Here is a 21,426-nt window from a genome sequence, read left to right on the forward strand (position 1 = left end):
AAAGAGTAGTAACTAATGGGTAAATATAACTTGATAGGTCAAGTTAGAAAAGACTGAGACCTTTGATGTTAGGAACAGTGAGGTCATTGATAACATCAACAAAAAATAGCTTTAATGGGGTGATGAGAGTGAAAAATCTGGAGTTGAGTTCAAGAGAGAATAAGAGGAGAGGAGTTGGATTCATTTAACAAATATTTGACTTCCAGTCGTGTCCTAAGTTTTGGGACTACAATAGTGAACAAAACAAAGTCCCTGCCTTGAAGAGTTTATGTTATAGCAGTGTTATTTGTTAAATATTTTACCTTTTAGACAGCAATCTAATTCTTCGCAGACTCATTCCCTCACATGAAAAATAACCTTAATAAAAGCTAACTTATAGATTTTCCATAATTAAACTATATTGCAGGATGTCTAGGTGTATAAATTAGTTACCCAATAAATGTATGTCATTTGTTTTTAAAAAATAAGTCCAACATAGATTTTGCTTTAACACTACCACAATTGTCAGTATTTTCCAAAATTATAACAAATAATAAGTCAGTGGTCAGCTGAGAGAATCAAGCTTTCATTCCAGAGCCTAATAGAACATAGTTCAAATGACTCAGTTACAGTCTTCAGTAACTGACCAACAAGAAATATGTGACCAAGATCAAAGAAAAAAATAAAATTGCTCCATTTTTAGCTATTCAGAGACAAAAGAAAACACAGTAAATGTCAAAAACAAGATCAAGGAGATTCATGGTGAACAATGTAAGTGCATATGTTAAGAGACACAGAATAGGTAGCTCACACCTGTAGTCTCAAGTACTCAGGGGGCCAAGGCAGGAGCAACACTTGAGTTCAGGAGTTCTACATTGCAGTGAGCTATGATTGCACCACTACACTCCAGCCTGGGTGACATAGCAAGACTCTGTCTAGAGGAAGAAGGAAAAAAAAGACAAGACAGAAAAAGAAAAGTGGGGGAAGGTGTCACAGTGTTATTTCTAGAACATATCCAAATATGAGCCACTTGGCCTTATTTTCTTTTTATCAATTTCAATGTCAATTGAAACATGTTGGATGGCAGACAACTTCATCTTTGTCTGCTAAATTTTCTCCCCAAACTAGTCAGCAGTGCTTTAAATAAAGCCTTTTATAGGTGACTGAATTTCTATCAGAATAGTCACTGAGAATCTCTTGAATATGTTAGCTAACACCCAGATGTAAAGAGAAACAAAAACTTAAACTCACAATCCAGATAAGACAGGGCATATGCAGAAGAATAAATGACAATAAGATATGCTGAAGTGTCAAAATTCAAAGGCATAAAGACTTGTAATGGTCTTAATGGTGGAAGTCTCATTGAGAAGGGAGAATTGAAAGCAAAGCCGTAAGTAGAGGAAAGGAGAAGAAGAGCCACTCAGAATAGGAAAAAGGCATAGAAAAGATGAGCAAAGATGAAAAATGAAAAATTAGTTTTGCTATTTCTATAGGAATGTAATAGAGACTATCATAGAGGTGGGAGGGGCACATGGCACAAGAATCTTAAATGCTAAAACTCAAGAGTATTCAACATTTTTTAAGCATCTTCTGCGTGTAAAGTACCAAAGAAGGGAACAATAACCATAGGTATTAAATAAATATAACAGGAGACCTCAAAAAAATTACAATCCAGAATACAAGACATCAAACACAAGTAATGAGAAAGGAAATTAGAACCAAATAGTCATAAAGTAATTGCACAATGGGAACACAGTTTGAATGTATCCCTTCCATGGAATTAGTGTGTGTGTTTTGGAAAGTCTTATACCTAAATAAGGGGTTAAGAGGTATAATGAAAGTGTAGTTCTCTTTGATAAGAATCCACTTCAAACTTAAAGCCTTCAGCCATAGCTCAAAAAATGTTTCCATAGCATTTGTAAGTTTCCCTTAGATTATTTCCTTTCAAAAGCTAAATGGAATATTATCTCTTTGGCTCATCACAGAAGGGTTATATTTCTTGGGATTATCTTCAATACACTGGCTTAGAGTCCAAAAACCTAAGTTCAAATCCCTGCTACTTATGAGACCCTGAGCAAGTCACTTACCCTCTTGAAGCTTTAGTTTCCTTACCTATAAACTGAAGACATAATCTTACAGATTTGACACAAAAATTAAAAGAAATAAAAGTGAAACCAGTGGAGGGCTTGGCACATAAAAGATAATTTTCTTCTTTGTATAGTATTTATGCTTCAGCATAAAAAGACCTTTTTTTACATTTATGAAAAAAGAGTTTTAAATGATTTTCTATGACCCCACAAATGCAACAGTTTCAATACTGCAAATATTGAAATGTATCAAGATTAAAAAATAACTAACATTTTTAAACCAATCTGAAACTGGTACAGGTAAAAAAAGAAAATTTCATACACTAAATTCATTGTGATTAATGGTATACTTTTCATATCTATGATACGTAGTGTTTTTATATCACACTTATGCAATAAGATTCCTGAAAAGTTGCGTACACACTAAGTTAATAAATCACATTAATGGCCATAAAAATGAAATATTCACAAAAACCTCAACGTCAAATTAGTGTGGATGAGAATTAACTACTAAGAATAATGGGAACTAGAAAATTCAGTTGCTCAACAAATAACTGTTGTAAGCCTACATAGTGCCTAGTATCACACACTATTCTCTAAAGTTTCTTGTCTGTCATAGAGCAGAAGAGTTCAGAAATAAATACAAAGAATTCAAATGGAATTAGCTGAGAAGTAGTTGAGAATAAGGACCACAGGACAGTAGTGCAGTATAGGTATAACTTGCAGGATGGCCAAAGGAAAGTATGGTTCTGAAAGGGAGAAGAGTAGATGTGGGTAACTGAAATCAGTTTCTTCATCTTGCCAAGAACATTTCTTAGTGAATCTTATATCAAGTAAATAATCAATTCCTATCTTATCTGATTTAAACTTTTATATGCTTACTAGCTGATTTGGTTTAAGAAAGATGCACTTTTTTTTACACTGAAGACAAATTTAAAAGATATTCTAAAATAATGCAATAAGAAAATAATTTCCAAATATATCAGTTCTTGAGGGGAACCCCTCCCCTCTTAGACCACTGTTCTACTCATTTACATATCAATAACTTTATTTATTTATTTAAGTGCTGAATTGATGCATTTTATTTATTGGTTTGCATTTAGTTCCCAGGAAATTTCTTTTTTTTTTTTTAATTACATTTTAGGTTTTGGGGTACATGTGAAGAACATGCAAGACTGTTGCACAGGTACGCACATGGCAGTGTGATTATAAATAACTTTTTAAATCCTCACAACAATCTTATGAGGTAGACATTTTTAATATCTACACCTAACTGGTAAAAAAAAAAAAAAAGAAAGCAAAATCAAACAGCTATTAAGTAGTGAGGGTACCAGGCCAACTATGGCAGAAACAAACAGCAAGCTCTCATACCCCATGCTATGAGTTAAGAACCAGATGCCAGGTATAGTTTCATCATAGTTACCCCCAAGTGTTATGAGCTCAGAACAGGGAGGGTAACACGCCCAAGTAGGATAATGATTCTCGGAGGGTGGTAGATTAAGAGACCAAAAACTGGGATATCCATGTTGATGAGGAGTTTTTGACTGGGATGTGCTGTGTCCAGGTAACGGTTTTATGTACTACGGAATATTAAGGATTTTTGGTAAGGGTCAATATCAATGTGGAAAAGGTCTAAATAGTATGGCTAGTGTCAGTGAATGTGTTATTTGATGAAGGGGTTTTAATTCATGCTTATATGCATGTGGATAAAGTTTTTAATGTACTTTCATGGGTGAATATCCTATTGTATGAGTAAGTAACAGGATTTCTGTAACAAAAGTCCCAAAAAGGATGAGCTCACAATACTATTTACCAATAATCCAAGGCACAGAGCTGAGGAACAAACTGATAAACTTTCTGAGAAAGAAAGAAGACATTCCCAACTAAAGTTATAATGTGATCACCAAGATGCTACCAAGACACTCAAGGACAGTACAAGAAAGGATAATTATAGGCCACCCTCAGTTGTTGCCATATATGGAAAATCGTACCTAAAATATTAATAAATTTAATTCAGTAATATTAAAGAATAAACTAAACACAACATGACAAGGTGGTTTATTCAAATAATACAAGGATAGATTATCATAAAATCTATCAATTCATCAGAAAAAAATTATCATCTCAACAAATGCTGGAAAAAGCACTTGATAATATTCAATATCCATTCATTATTAAAAATATATATATGGTATTCAAACAAGAAATTTCAAGAGAACTTCCTTAACTTGCTAAAGCACAGCTAACAAAACTCTATGGCAAATAATATTTAAGTGTGTGGAAATTTATAGATGATCCTATCAAAGACAAGAATACATACTATGTTAGTCTACACTACACCATGTAAGGCAATACTGCAGTAGGAACTTAAGTTTGAAAATCAGAGGCTTGACATAATAAAGGTTCAGTTTTCCTTCAGTATATGGTAATACAGTTTAGCAAGAGAAATTATACAAAATTGCACAAGGACTCATGCTGATAAAACATGCTAAACAAATTATAACTGTACCATCTAGAACCTGAAGCTTCACTGTCACTGTCATAAGAGAGTATTTTGATTAGTCGATTTTCATGCTGCTGATAAAAGCATACACAAGACTGGGAAGAAAAGGAGGTTTTATTATACTTACAGTTCCACATGGCTGGGGAGGTTTCACAATTATGGCTGAGCGTGAAAGACACTTGTTACATGGTGGAAGCAAGAAAGAATGAGGAAAAAGCACAAGCAGAAACCCGTGATAAACCTTTTAGATCTCATGACACTTATTTACTATCATGAGAATGGCATGAGAAAGACTAGCCCCCATGATTCAATTGCCATCCCACAGGTCCTCCCACAACAAATGAGAATTCTGGGGGATACAATTCAAGTGGAGATTCAGATGGGAACACAGCCAAACCATACCATTCCACCCCTGGTACCTCTAAATATCATGTCCTCCCATTTCAAAACCAATCATGCCTTCCCCACAGTCCCCCAAAGTTTTAACTCATTTCAGCAAAGTTTTAATTCATTAGTCCAAAAGTCCACAGTCCAAAGTCTCATCTGAGACAAGGCAAGTCCTTTCCAACTACGAGCCTGTAAAATGAAGAGCAAGCTAGTTACTTCCTAGACACAATGGAGGTACAGGTATTATGTAGATACAGCTGTTTCAAGTGAGAGAAATTGGCCAAAACAAAGGGGTCACAAGATACATGCAAGTCTGAAATCCAGTGGGGCAGTCAAATCTTAAAGCACCAAAATGATCTGTGACTCCATATCTCACACCCAGCTCACACTGATGCAAGATCCCATGGTCTTGGGCAGCTCCACCCCTGTGGTTTTGCAGGGTACAGCCTCCCTCCTGCTGCTTTCACAGGCTGGTGTTGTGTCTGTGGCTTTTCCAGGTGCATGGTGCAAGCTGTCAGTAGGTCTACCATTCTGGGATCTGGAGGACAGTGGCTCTCTTCTCACAATTCCACTAGGCAGTGCCCCAGTACGGACTCTGCGGGAGGTCTCTGACCCCATATTTCCCTTCCACACTGCCCTACCAGAGTGTCTCCATGAGGGCCCCGCCCCTGCAACAAACTTCTGTCTGGGCATCCAGGCATTTCCATACATCTTCTGAAATCTAGGTGGAGGTTCCCAAACCTCAATTCTTTACTTCTGTGCACTCTCAGGCTCAACACCACATGGAAGCTATCAAGGCTTGGGGCTTCCACCCTCTTAAGCCACAGCCTGAGCTGTACACTGGCCCCTTTAGCCATGGCTGGAGTGGCTGAGACACAAGGAACCAAGTTGCTAGGCTACATGCAGCACAGGGACCCTGGGCCCATCCCATAAAACCACTTTTTCTTCCTGGGCCTCCAGGCCTGTGATTGGGAGAGGTTGCCATGAAGGTCTCTGACATGGCCTGGAGACATTTTCCCCATAGTCTTGGGGATTAACATTAGGCTCCTTGCTACCTATGCAAATTTCTGTAGCTGGACTGAATTTCTCCCCAGAAAATAGATTTCTCTTTTCTATCACGTCAGGATGCAAATTTTCCAAACTTTTATGCTCTGCTTCCCATATAAAACTGAATGCCTGTAAAAGCACCCAAGTCACCTCCTGAATGCTTTGCTGCTTAGAAATGTCTTCTGCTAGATACCTTAAATCATCTTTCTCAGGTTCAAAGTCCCAAGGATCTCAAGGGCAGGTGCAAAATGCCACCAGTCTCTTTGCGAAAACCTAACAAGAGTCACCTTTACTCCAGTTCCCAAAGCCTCTCATCTCCATCTGAGACCATCTAGCCAGGATTTTATCATCCATGTCACTATCAGTTTGGCCAAAACCATTCAACACATCACTAGGAAGTTCCAAACTTTCCCACATTTTCCTGTCTTCTTCTGAGCCTTCCAAACTGTTTCAACCTCTGTTTGTTACCCAATTCCAAAGTTGCTTCCACATTTCTGGGTATCTTTTCAGTGACACCCCACTCTACTGGTACCTATTTACTGTATTAGTCCATTTTCACACTGCTGATAAAGACATACATGAGGCTGGGAAAAAAGGAGGTTTACTTTGACTTACAGTTCCACATGGCTGGGGAGGTTTCACAGTCATGGATGAGAGTGAAAGGCACTTCTTACATAGCAGCAGCAAGAGAGAATGGAAAGAAGCAAAAGCAGAAATCCTTGATAAGCCTATCAGATCTCTTGGCATTTATTTACTATTAGGAGAATAGCATGGGAAAGACTGGTCCCCGAGATTCAATTAACTTCCCCAGGGTCCCTCCCACAATACATGGGAATTCTGGGAGATACAATTCAAATTTGGGTGGGGACACACCCAAACCACATCAATGTTCCTATTAACTCTTCTATGCTTTGCCCTGGAAGTGACCCAAATAATTTCCATTCACAGTCTATTGGCTGGAACTAGGCCCCATCTACCTGCAATGGGGCTTAGAAGTATGGGAAAGTGTGTGTATAGACAATAAGTAAGAAATGTCTCTGCCACATTCACTATTTTCACTTTTATTTGTGTACTGAAGATCCTGGTAAGCTGAGATGATATGTAGATAAGTTTACCTCTATAAAAAAATCCAAGAACATCTATGACAAGATTGTCATACAAAAATCAATTCCAGATACCAGATCCAAGATGGCCGACCACTAACAGCTCAGGATTGTAGCTCCCAGTGAAAGCTCAGAGAACGAGATGACGCCACATTTTTAGACGAATTTTCGTCACTCACCGATTAGCCGATTCCCAGTGGAGGAGCCCCACAGGTCGCCAGCATGACTCTTGTGGCCGCCACCGCGGTTTTGCCAGCGTCTCGGCGCAGCAGCTCTTCATGCAGAGCCAACAGGACTGCTTCCCCTACTGACCGGAGTTTGGAGCTCTGGGAAGTCAGAGCCGCTTGTTGCGGACTCAAGAGGGAAGCCAGACCAGAGATTCCCGGGCAGAAGAACACCATCAGTCTTATCGCTGCTATTTAGGCCGCTACAGTGGGTGGCTCGGATCCCAGCACTGGGAATCAATAAATCGGACGTCGACTCAGAAACCTAATTAGAAAGACGGTTCATCTACAATGAAGGGAAAAAAACAGCCTAAGAAGGCCGAGTATACTCAAAATCAGAACCCATCAGCAACGGAACAAGCCCTGATGGAAAAGGACTCATCAGCAACCAAACAAGCCCTGATGGAAAAGGACTCATCAGCAGCAGAACAAGTCCTGATGGAAAAAGACTGTGTTCCATTATCTGAAGTAGGCTTTAAAAGGTGGATGATAAGAAACTTCTGGGAGTTAAAGGAACTTGTTCTAACCCAATGTAAAGAAACTAAGAACTTGGAAAAAAGGTTCGATGAAATGTTGAAAAGAATAGACAATATAGAGAGGAATACAAATGAACTTATGGAGTTGAAAAATACAACACGAGAACTTAGTGAAATATGTACAAGCTTAAACAGCCGAATGGATCAAGCAGAAGAAAGGGTATCAGAGTTCGAAGACCAACTTAATGAAACAAAACGACAAGACAAGAATAGAGAAAAAAGGATAAAAAGGAATGAGCAAAGTCTCCAAGCAATATGGGACTATGTGAAAAGACCTAATATACGCTTGATTGGTGTACCTGAATGTGACGGAGAGAATGAATTCAAGCTGGAAATACTCTCCAGGACATTATTCAGGAAAATTTTCCTAATTTAGCAAAGCAGGACATTATTCAACCCCAGGCAATACAGAGAACACCACAAAGACATTCCTCAAGAGGACCAACCCCAAGGCACATAATCGTTAGATTCACCAAGATCGAAACGAAGGAGAAAATATTAAGGGCAGCCAGAGAGAAAGATCAAGTTACCCATAAAGGTAAGCCTATTAGGCTTACAGCAGATCTCTCAACGGAAACCCTACAAGCTAGAAGAGAGTGGGGGCCAATATTCAATATACTTAATCAACAGAACTTTCAGCCCAGAATTTCATATCCTGCCAATTTAAGCTTTACATTTGAAGGAAAAATAAAATCTTTTAGGAACAAGCAAGTACTCAGAGATTTTATTACCACCAGGCCTGCTTTACAAGAACTTCTAAAAGAAGCATTATACACTGAAAGGAACAACCCAGTATGACCCTTTCTAAAAATACACCAAAAAGTAAAGAGCATTAACATAAAGAAGAATTTTTATCAACGAAAGGACAAAATAGCCAGTTAATATCAAATGGCAGCAACCCTAAATTTAAATCGTCCAAATCTCCCAATCAAAAGATACAGACAAAATCTAACATTATATCCAAAGATATATATAGACTCAAAATAAAGGGTTGGGAAAAAAAAAAAAAAAAGTACCAACCAAATGGAGAGCAAAAATAAATAAATAAAAAGCAGGAGTTGCAATTTTCACATTTGACAAAATAGATTTCAAAGCTACGAGGATACGAGGGTAAAAGGATTAATGTAATAATAAGAGATCTTAACACCCAGATACATAAGACCCATAATGAGATTTAGATTCAACAAGACAGAAAATTGATAACGATATCCGGGACTGGAACTAAGATCCAGAACAAATAAACACAATAGAGGTCTCCATTTTAAACACATAAAATATGCCTTAACCACTTTAAACACTCAAAATATTGATCGGCCATTATTGAAACCCATTTTAGGAATGAAGTAATATTCCTTTTTCCCTCTTTTTCTTTTTTTCCCCTTCTTTTTCTCTTTTTCCCTCAAAAAAAAAAAAATCAATTCCAAACCTATACATCAATAAAACAACAAAATATAATTTTACCAAAAGTCCATTTACAACAGGAACAAGCCATAAGGTTTCTAGAAGTATGTCTAAAAAAACAATGTATAACACATGAATGAAAAAACATATAACTTTAGTGAGCCATAAGAACTGAGACCATCTGCATTCATACGGTTTAACTATCAGAACAAAGATCTAAGGCCCACCTACTTCAATATCACATTCTCATGAGTTCCTCAATTCTTGCCCAGGAAAATGAAGCTATAAACCAATAAGTAACTTCATTATTTTCTTCAAGACCTTCCCATAAATTGTTTACCTGAACAACAGACTGCTCAATCATCAATCAGCTACCTTCTCAAAACAACAGATTCTGAATCCAGTCACAGCTCTCTTCTCAGGACAACAGATCACTCAACTGAACAAATCCTTTCCTTATCAAAATAGTGTTTACTTGTCAAGACTTTAAGACCCAGGCCTTTATTCTATTAATCCTAAACTTTTATATTACAAACTGCCTACAAGATTCCCACACTGAAAGATCTCTTATGACACTCAAGCCCAGTTCCCAAAACCATATAAATATCAGCCATTAACATTCCTCTTCCAGACACAACACTAAGACTGTCAAGGTGGTGCTCTCTCATATGGTATTGTTATAAACTCAGCTTTGCTTGATGTCAACAGATTATTCAGTTTTTGAGGTAGACTTTTCATCAGTTGGCAGTTGACAATCCTAGAAGTCTACTAAGATCCAACAGGCACTTTCACTTCCACAGCTAAGATCTTCAACTTAGAAATACCAAATTCTCCTGAGACCTCTTTTAGCCCCTCTCTTCAGTGGTCTCTCTGCCTATAATGGTGAAGTGGGTCTCAGTATGGAGACTCAGCTCCAATTTCCTTTGGTTAAGTTCTCAATCCCTGAGTTACCCTGTCTTTTGGAAATGCAGAAGACTTTCAGTAATCTATTAATTGTCTGATCATGAAAAATTATATGCCAGGGAGAAATCTATCTCATTAGTAACAATACTAATATGTATCTCTGTCACTTTTTAAGGGGAGTCTGTAAAAGAAAGTTCCTAGAAAAGTGAACGGACATAAACTACTAAACCCATTTTTGAGGCTAAGCCCAAATACTCACAGGTTCAGCTGTTCTCACTGTACCAACATCCTTACAGTAAAAACTTTGCCCTGGGTCACTTATCAAAATATCATGAAAACGTTCCTCAGGTTGGTTAGTTTGTTTTCTTCAGGGGAGAAATTTCATCTGGGAGAGACTGCCTCCAAATCTTTCATCTTTCTAAAATTGCAGATTTGTCCAGTCTTCAACTTGAAATTACCAACTATTAGCATGAGACCCAAAGACAAATTGTGCACAAATAATATATTTGACCAACACTGCCAAACTCATGGATTTATTTCAGTCTAGGTTCATACCCCACTCCCGGTTATACTGAAGCTTCCTACCTGTATTCATACTAGAATTTTAAATTGTACACTTATTTTTCTAAACAGTATGATTTCACCAAGCATATTTTACACTCACAGTTGCAACTTTGGAGAATTTTTTATATAAATAAAATTGTTTGTTTGAAAGGTACCTTAGAATGGAAAGAAGCAAAATCCCACACATCCAATGGTCCATACTTCCTAAATGCTACGAAAAAAATTATTTAATTTAGATTCTAAAAACTGTGCTTCCTTAAAAGATTTGCTAGCCAATGCAAATTAAAAATATAAAATGTTAAAACCATTTGCCTTTGAGATGCCTTCACATCCTAATTTGAAAGAAACAGCATTTATCCCACTATTCTTTATCACCTGTGCTACTTTCCTCCCTCACCCTCAGGCCTCTATTCTTCCTTCTGCCTGCTTTCCTTCTTATCTGACCTGCTAGAAACCAAAGTTCAATAACTTCTTAAAGGTAAATTCCCTTCAGAATGGGACAAGTGCCATTCTGGTTACTTTTTAAGCTCTGGTCTGTTTATTTTTAAGCTTCTGGGCTGAAAACCACTGCCAGAGACTTTCCAAAGCCTAAACAAGATAAACAAGTATTTGCAGAAGTTAGAATTCCGTGACCTCGAACCTAGTCCTTGCACATTTTCCTTTATCAATAAATGGTATCATCAAACACTGAGTTGTGAAAATCAGAAGTCTAAGAAGTGTTCTTAACGCTGTACTGCTAAGTTCCTTTCAATACTCTCTGATTTCAAAGTCTTCCTGGCTATTTTTGCCTAGCTCCTGGAATTAAAAAAAAAAAAGGAGTAGAGATATTTTTATTGGGATCTTGCTAATTTTTAAACTACTCTAGGTAGGGAACATCTTTATAATATCAAATTTTTCTCTATGAGAACACATTATAGTCATGCATTGCTTAACAATGGGGATACCTTCTGAGAAATACATCATTAGGCAATTTTGTCACCATGCAAACATCATAGAGTATACTTACATAAATCTAGATGGTATAGTCTACTACATACCTAGCCTATAATGATACAGCCTATTGTACCTAGGCTATAAACTTGTACATGTTACTGTACTGAATGCTATAAGCAATTGTTACAAAATGATAAGGATTTGTGTAACAAACCTAAACACAGAAAAAGTACATTAAAAATAGATAATATAATCTTATAAAACTACTGTTATATTTGTGGTCCATCGCTGACCAATTGTCACACAGCACATCTTTTCCATTTTTCAGGTCTACTATTCCAACATGAATTCTAAATATCTGTCTAATATCTCTACTACTATCACCCTCCATTACTACTGCCCCAATCTAACCTATCACTTCTCACCTCAACTACTCAATAGCCTACTAATTTGTCTACCAGCATCCATTCTTTTCCCAGTGCAATTCATTTTCCATACTGCAATTTAGTGTAATATTTTCAAAGTATAAATCTAACCATGTCACCTTGCTGTGTAAAATCAGTTCATTTGCTCCCATTGTACTTAGGGCAATTACCAAAATTTCCAATATGGCCTAAAAGATTTAATCCCTACCTGTTTCTCCGGCTAATTTATACCAAGTACCTATTCACGTCTTTACTTCCAGCAACACCAATCTTTTAGTTGCTTAGCCACAGAACCTCAATAAGTTCTATTTTCCCTTTTCTTTTGCATATGATCTTCCCATCCCTTTTCATGGAGTAAAATCCTATTCTTCTTCAAAGCTCAACATCTTTAAAATATCTTTTCCATTCTCCTTAACCAGGTCAACCCATCTCAGTATATAATGTCAAAGCATTACATATGTCCTCCATGATATTTATCACAGTTTCAAGTACATATGAATGTTTGTGATTTTGTTATCATTTCGTCCTCCTTCGCTACCATGAAATATCCATGAGGGCAGAGATGATTTCTTTTTTTTGCTAATTTTCTATTTCCAGCATAATAGCGTCAGCCAAAGAGGTATTAGGAGGGAAAAGGATCAGAGTATTGTAAGTGTGACAGAAATGGCTGGCTGTCCACCATAATTCAGCTTTCGCTCCTCCAGAGTAGAACTGCTGCTAAGAAGCAATCTTTGCATAGGTGAGAGAATGTGATTAGTTAGTGGCAACACAATGTAGGCAAGAATGGTGTGTCAATCCCAGGCCCAGGCTTTTAAGTAACAGATATGCCTTCTCTGTATTTTCCATCATCTTCCACCATGTGAAAAAGACAGCAATGCCTCAGGGTGAGCCAAAGCCATAAGATGGGTCACTGCATGGAGAAAACAACATATGCAGATCAAAGTATCTTCAATTTAATTGTTATATAATTAAAAACTAAATTTCTATTATATTAAGCTTCCAACAGTTGGAGGTCCTTTGGTATACCAAATAGCATTAGCCCAATGAGTTTACAAATTTTTATCTTAATGTACTAGCCTTAACAGAAATTGATATATGCATTGGCTTATCAGTTGGGAGCAGGCATACAGGAACAGCTATTTTCAAATAGAAAATGTAAGATGCCTGTAATGCAGTGGCAAAATATTTAATAAAACTATAGCCTATGATAGCTTGAAAGGCAGATCACATGGGTTTCAAGCTTATATCTCTAGGGAAATAAATTAAAAAAACAGTATTTTGTGCTGGCTTTTATTTGTATTTAGCAGGGATATTAGTCGGTTTTCACAATGCTGATAAAGACATACCCAAGACTGGGAAGAAAGAGAAGTTTAATTGGACTTACAGTCCCACATGGCTTGGGAGTCCTCAGAATCATGGTGGGAGGCGAAAGGTACTTCTTACATGGTGGCAGAAAGAGAAAAATTAGGAAGAAGCAAAAGCAGAAACACATCAGATCTCATGAGACTTATTCACTGTCAGGAGAGTAACACAGGAAAGACTGGCCCCCATAATTCAATTATCTCCCCCTGGGTTCCTCCCACAACACGTGGGAAATCTGGGAGATGCAATTCAAGTTGAGATTTGGATGGGGACACAGCCCAACCATATCACAAGGGATTTCAAGAAAGTGGCAAGCTCATATGGGATCAATCTAATTGTCCATCAACTGATAAACGGATAAAGAAAATGTAGTATGCACACACACATACAATGGTATACTATTTAGCCTTTAAAAAGAAGAAAGTCTTGTCATTTATTATATAACAACATGCATGAACCTGGAAGACATAAATTTTGATAGGCACAGAAAGACAAATGTCACATAATCATGCTTACATGTTATATTAGTCTGTTTCTACACTGCTATAAAGACATACCCAAGGCTGGTAATTTTTAAAGAAAACAGATTTTGTTGACTCACAGTTCCGCATGGTTGGGGAAGTCTCAGAAAACTTACAATCATAGCAGAAGGGGAAACAGGCAGGTCTTATATGGTGGCAGGCAAGAGAGAGCAAGCAACAGCAGGAAAAACTGCTTATAAAACCATCAGAACTCACTATCAGGAAACAGCAAAGGCAAAACCACCCCAATGATCCAATCACCTCTCTCTCTCAACAAGTGGGAACTGTCCATCTCTTGACACATGGGGATTACAATTCAAGATGAGATTTGGGTGGGGACACAGAGCCAAACAACATCACATGTGGAATCTAAAAATTCAAACTCATAGAAGCAGAAAACAGAATGGTGGTTGCCAGAGGGTTGATGGGGTCAGAAAACAGAATGGTGGTTGCCAGAGGGTTGCTGGGGTTTGATAAGAAGAATGCAGAGATGTTGGTCAAAGGGTACAAAGTTTCAGATAGGATGAAAAATTCTGTAGCTCAACTTTACAGCATGATGATTAAAACTAATAATGTATTATATAGTTGAAAACTGCTAAGACAAATTTGTCTTAGGAGAAAAAACCAGTTGTTATTCAGTAATACCTTATATGATAGTATTTCCAAGCTTCAGTCATTCACAGAGCACCCTTGCATATATTTTATGTTCTTTTCCTTAAATTTTCTCTTCATTTATTTACTCACCATGATAAATGAAAATCCAGTATCATATGCTTTACATGTATGACAGCCTTAAAAAATACAGTAAAAATAAAACTCACCACAACAAACAAGTACGTGAAGTAATACGTTAAGTAGCTTAATATAATCATTCCACAATGTATATGTATATGAAAACAGCATTCAGTACCATAAATATCTGAAATTTTTGTCAATTATACCTTAATAAAGCTGGAGAAAAAAGAAAAGGTGAGAAGCTCAGGAAATAACTCTCTTGCCTATGCAAAGTATATTCATTCAAAGAACTCACGCAAGGTCCCACTTTTCTAGAAAATGTTCTGCGAGCACTCCTGGCTTCATGGCTCTTTTCCATATAGAAATCCTATAGTGTTCTATTACCTGAGTATTTATAAACTAACTACTATGTGCCTATATGAAAATAATCCTTTTTTATTTTCATGTTTAATACTGCAGATATATTTATATAAAAATCTATCTCTTCAATACAAAAATAATCCTGTGAACTTCCTACCAACTGTCCTCCAAGGGAAGCCCTGATATTGAGGAATCCAGAAATGGGAGTAGGAAGGAATTAAAGTGGTTGAAATGCAGTTTTTGGTGGAATTCATTTGGAAAAGAAGGCTCTTAACATCTGTCTTTAAGTGAACCAGCCAACTTACAGCAGGCGTATAGCTGTCTTAGGATAAAGATTAGTACTTTCTCTTTATTCTGTATTTGTATAGATTTGGTTTACTTGTTTTCTCTTAATAATCCACTTACACAATCTACATATGTTAGGAATTACTACTATATGTCAGACAATATGCTAGGTACTACCAATTATTATCAATAAGCAAGAGCAGCAGGTCCTTTCCATATTGTGTATGTGTGTGTATAACAAATACCAATGTATATGATGCATACATTTTAAATGTCAGGGTGGGGCTGGACTAGGTTAATTATGCCAGGCCCACTCTCCTCTAGTGACAGCCTTAAAAAAGAAACAACTCTATATATAAACACTATACAGCAGCATCCCCAACTTTTTTGGCAGCAGGAACTGGTTTTGTGGAAGACAATTTTTCCACGAACTGGTGGGTGGGGGGAAGATGTCTGGTTTCAGGATGAAACTGTTCTACTTCAGATCATCAGCCACTAGTTAGATTCTCATAAGGAGCACACAACATAGATCCCTCATATGCACAGCACAATAGGGTTCACACTCCTATGCAAATCTAATGCTGCCACTGATCTGACAGGAGGTAGGCTCAGGCCATAATGCTCACTCACCTGCCACTCACCTCCTGTGGTGTGGCCCAGTTCCTAACAGACCACAGACCACTACCCCTCTGTGGCCTAAGGGTTGAGGACTCTTGCTATACAGGGACAGCCCTATCTATATAAGTGCTATATTTGTAGTCTACACTAGTGGCTCTCAATTATGAATCTTTAGATAGGTGGCAAAAGAGATGCATAAGAATCACCCAGAAACTTGGTAAAAATAGAAAATTTCAGTCTCCATTCTCAGCAATTTAAATTTAGTAGGCTTAGAATAAATTTTCATAAACTTTCACATAGATGATTCTGACACTGGTAGATTTGTGTCCCTAAACAGTGCTTTGACTCATTATGTAACTGTCCTGTATTTCTTTTATCATAGTTAAAGTATGACAAAGTATTATGGTATTCAGTACCAGTAGCACAAAACAGTTTAATAAACAATGATATCTTAAGAAAAGCTTTGGTTTTTCTTTTGTTTTGTTTTCCCACATATAATAACACATCATCAAGATGCTCACTTAGGGACATAAAAGATAAGCTGTAAGACAGTTCTCAAGATGTAGGACATGGACTACAGGTGACATGGGAAATAATATGGTACACAAAATGATTTGAAAAGATATACAGATTATTTTACATGGCACATGAACATACATGAAATAATACTGAATCACCAGAAAAAAATGTATTATCTTTTCAACTCCCTTTCAATACAAAATCCTCAGTTTTAGCTACTGGTATGTCTCTTATACCTCTCTATCATTGATTCTCATTTTAAGAAAAGGAGAGCACGTTTCAGAGCCTTTAGCAAAACAGTATCTAGCCAAAATTTAGAAACATTGTTTTATTTTTAATGCTATCATACATGTAAAGCATGTGATACTGGATTTTCATTTATCATGGTGAGTAAACAAACAGAAAATAAGTGAATTTAAGGAAAAGAGCATAAAATATAATACTACAAAAATTATGAGCATGCTCTGTGAATGACTGAAATTTGGAAATATAACACCTAAGGTATTACTGAATATAACAACAGTTTTCTCTCCCTCAAGCACACACACAAACATACACTAAAAAACATATTCAATAATTAATTAATGTAAATGAATAACCAAATGCCACAATAATTTTAGGAAGACATTAAATGTACTGCTTGACAAAGTAACCAAAATAACATTATATAACAATCGCTGTTTTTACATTTTTTACTAAATGAATTTGATAATCTCTACCTGAAATACATATATGAAATATACTCATGTTGTTGTCTGAAAGCCAGAATAATTATTATTCTACAATTCATTCCACTCACCTTATAATCCTTGGGTCGGTAGCAGCCAAGATGAAAATGATCTGAAAAAGGAAGTACAAAACAAAGTTTTAGGGCTTTACTCATTACTTAAAGGAATCAATTTTCAAGAATCAACTTTTAAGTATTATAATTTCTGTTATACTGACAGAAAAGAAAATAAGGAAGCAGAGACAATCAGCTTGCACCTTCAAGAGAATTGATTAGGGGCATTTTGTACTCCCTTCCTCCACTAAGAAAAACCAAAAGAGTGAGTAGATAATCATACATTGAAAAGATCAGCCAAGAGAGAATACTGGAATTCAAAAGAAAATTGACAGGCAACACCTAAAGCAAGGAAGAAGGAAGCAAGATGGCCTGTTCAGCGAGGATTGGTACCCAAGAGATACTTCTCAAAATAGATAAAGAATAAGTGAGAGACTCTCAGCTGTCCACATTATCACCATAGACCCCTGCAATCCCAGCCCACTAAAGAGCCCCTCATCCCTCGTGGGCCCTGAAACTAACAAAAGGAGCTGCTGGGAGATTGTACCACAGCACTGCCCAAGAGAGAAAGCTTGCCCTGGGTCCCTCACGTTCCCTGAGACCTAAGTAGCTTACAGCAAGGCACCACTGCAGAACTCCCTCCCCTACAGACTGTGAGCTGTCCTGGAGCCCAGCAGCAGCAAGGCTGAAGTACAAGAGAAGCACAGGCTGCTGCCCCTAGGACTTAGCAATAAGCTATCACAAGCTACTGGATGTAGGGCTGTATTAGTCCATTTTTACACCGCTGATAAAGACACACCCAAGAATGCACAATTTACAAAAGAAAGAGGTTTAATTGGACTTACAGTTCCATGTAGCTGTGGAAGCCTCACAAGCATGGCAGAAGGCAAGGAAGTTCAAGTCACGTCTTACATGGATGGCAGCAGGCAAAAAGAGAGAGCCTGTGCAGGGGAACTCTTCTTTTAAAATCATCAGATCTCATGAGACTTATTCACTATTCCAAGAAAACACCACAGGAAAGACTTGCCCCCATAATACAATTGCCTCCCACCAGGCCCCTGCCACAAGACATGGGAATTCAAGATGAGATTTGGGTGGGGACACAGCCAAACCATATCAAGGGCAGAGACATGACTGACTCTTTGGGACTGCAGCACAAATGAGATGCCATTCTAGAAACCTTCCCCCAATAGACTGTACACTGTCCTCAAGCCTAGCAGCACTGAGGCTGAGGCATGAGTGCCACTGGGGCTGAGGTACATGCTCCCCACCTGCCAGCTAGGGTACCATTACAGACAGCGGCATTGTCCCCATCTCCAAGTAGCAGGGCAGAAGTATAGATACTACTTCCACAACCCAAGCACCCCACCAGTGGCCAGGGGACCACTCTGCCCCTGCCTACCACAGCCAGCACTTGTTTACACCATCAGGGAGCCTGAGGCAAACAAGACAGGCCCAACTCTGCCCCTCCTCCTCCCATGCCAGAGCACATAGTTTGAGGGCCAGAAGACTGCCCAGCCCAGTCCACCACTACTGGCACTTGAACACTCCCCCACAGGGAAAGAAGGTTGGGCCTCTTCTTTTTAAAATGTGATGATTTTTAAAAAGGAGAGCTCCCCTGCACGAGCTCTCTCTTTTTGCCTGCTGCCATCCATGTAAGACGTGACTTGCTCTTCCTTACCTTGTGCCATGATTGTGAGGCTTCCATAGCCACTACCACTAGAGCTGGCATTTACCTGTACACACTGCCTTCAAGTCTGGAGACTGGCCCACCTAGACAATCTCAGCCACTGCCAAAAACATTGTGCCCTACTTGGGACTCAGAGGATCATCCTGCCACTGTCACAGTCATCACCGATGCCACATTGATTACACAGGGTACCCAGGGGTTTGAGAACCTGTCCATCTGCCTGGCCTATGATGGCTACTACTAGCATCTGAGTAAGCTAACTGGAGGCCCATGAATCAGTTCACCAGGACCAGCTAACATTGCTGCCAGCATACACCACTGTGGAGCCCAAGGACAGGCATGGTCAGTTCACCACTGCCACCACTAGGACCCAAAGACTAGACTACCTAGTGTCCAGTCCTCAGCAAAACTAGAACACAGCCTCCACTAATAATTGCACACTAAGGCAATGAACAAATCTCAGATACCACTGATGCTGTTTACAAAAAAAAAAAAAAAAAAAAAAAGAAATCACAGAGACTACACCACTGTATGGCCCCAGAAAAAGGCCAAAGTGCCCTACCCAACCAATAACAGAGATGCATCTTCAGGAAAAAGTTTTATCTCCCATAAAAAAGCAAATTCAGAAAAACTGGAAGAAACAACGGACATACCAAATGTTCGGACATCAATGTAACAACACAGGAAAAATGAAAAGCAAGGAAATACGACACCTCCAAAGGAACAAAATAATTCTCCCAAAACAGATACCAATCAAAAAGAAAGTCATGAGATCCCAGAAAAAGAATTCAAATTATTGATTCTAAAGACACTCAGTGAGATATAAGACAATTCTGAAAAACAATATAAAGAAATCAGAAAAATACTGCAGGACATGAATGAAACATTTACCAAGGAGATATATATCACAAAAAGAGACCAAACAGAAATTCTGGAAATGACTTAATTGACTGAACTACAAAATACATTTGATTTCGGTTTGTTTTTAGTTTTGGTTTTTTTTTGAGGCAGGGTCTCACTCTGCCACCCAGGCTGGACTACAGTGGCACAATCTTGGCTCACTGCAACCTCCACCTCGGGTTCAACCGCTTCTCCTGCTTCATCCTCCAGAGTAGCTGCAATTACAGGCATGTGCCACCAGACCCACCTAATTTTTTTTTCTTTGAGATAGAGTTTCGATCTTGTTGCTCAGGCTGGAGTGCAATGGTGTAATCTTGGCTTACTGCAACCTCTGCCTCCTGGGTTCAAGCAATTCTCCTGCCTCAGCCTCCCAAGTAACTATTTTTATTAGAGACAGGGTTTCACCATGTTGGCCAGGCTGGTCTCGAAGTCTTGGCCTCAACTATCTGCCTGCCTCAGCCTCCTAAAGTGTTGGGATTACAGGCATTAGCCATCAGGCCTGACCTACAAAATACATTTGAAAGCATCAACAATAGACTAGACCAAGCATAAAAACAGGATGTCAGAATTTGAAGATAGGTCTTTTGAAATAACCCAGTCAGGCAAAAATAAGAAAAAGGAATGAACAAAGCTTTTGTGATCTATGGGACACCATAAAGCGACCAAATATACTAATCATCTGTATCCTCAAAGGAAGAAAATGTAAGAGTTAAAAAAACTATTTAATGAAATAATAAATGAAAAACTTCCAAAGTCTAGCAAGAGACTTAGACATTCAGATGCAGGGGACTAGTAATCCCTAAGCAGATGCAATGCAAAACATATTTCCCATGGAATATTATAGTCAAAATGTCTAAAGTCAATGACAAAAAAAAGAATCCTGAACAACAAGAGAAAAGTGAGTAGTCACCTATAAAGAAACTCCCATGACACTAACAGCATATTTCTAAGTAGAAACCTTACAGACCTGTAATGGAAGGTAAGTTGAAAATGTTGAAAGAAAAAACCTGCCAGTCAAGGACATTCACTATTAATATATCCAGAAAAAAAATATCTTTCATAAATTTAGGAAAAATAAAGTATTTCCCATATAAGTCTGAAGGAATTCATCACCAGTAGATCAGCCCTACGAGATGTGATCAAAGGAACTCTAAACCTGAAAGGAAAAGAATGATATGTATCATTATGAAAATATAAAACTCAATGATAAGGCAAACACACAAATGAGAAAGAGAAAGGACTCATGGTACAACCACAGATAACCACCAAACCATGATGACAAACAATGAAAGAAAAAGAAAGGACAAAATAAAACCACCAGAAAATAACAATATGGCAGGAATAAAACCACACATATCAATAATAAACTTGAATGCAAAACTAAAAATAGAACAACCATAAAATCAACAATCTCACTACTGGGTATCTATCCAAAGGAAAGGAAATAAGTATATTGAAGAGATATTGCTAGCACTACTCACAACAGCCAAAATGTGGAATCAACCTAAGTGTTCATCAACAGATGAATGAATAAAGAAAATGTGGTATATGCAATGGAATAAT

General features: G+C 37.9%; 1 protein-coding gene across 5 annotated transcripts in view; it reads right to left on the minus strand.

The window, feature by feature from the left end:
- The window catches only part of SPATA6 (spermatogenesis associated 6), a 197,143-nt gene that overhangs the window by 79,500 nt on the left and 96,217 nt on the right, over positions 1 to 21,426 (minus strand). For 3 of the 5 annotated variants that reach the window (XM_035252998.3, XM_035252996.3, XM_035252995.3), the window contains exon 9: positions 17,292 to 17,332. In XM_035252998.3, coding sequence (XP_035108889.2) covers positions 17,292 to 17,332 — 41 coding nt within the window. Of the gene's footprint in view, positions 1 to 13,476; positions 13,531 to 17,291; positions 17,333 to 21,426 lie in introns of all 5 variants that reach the window. The other 2 variants (XM_035252994.3, XM_035252993.3) reach the window with 1 other exon arrangement.

This window comes from Callithrix jacchus, chromosome 7, assembly GCF_049354715.1.
Source record: "Callithrix jacchus isolate 240 chromosome 7, calJac240_pri, whole genome shotgun sequence".
Lineage (NCBI taxonomy): Eukaryota > Metazoa > Chordata > Mammalia > Primates > Cebidae > Callithrix > Callithrix jacchus.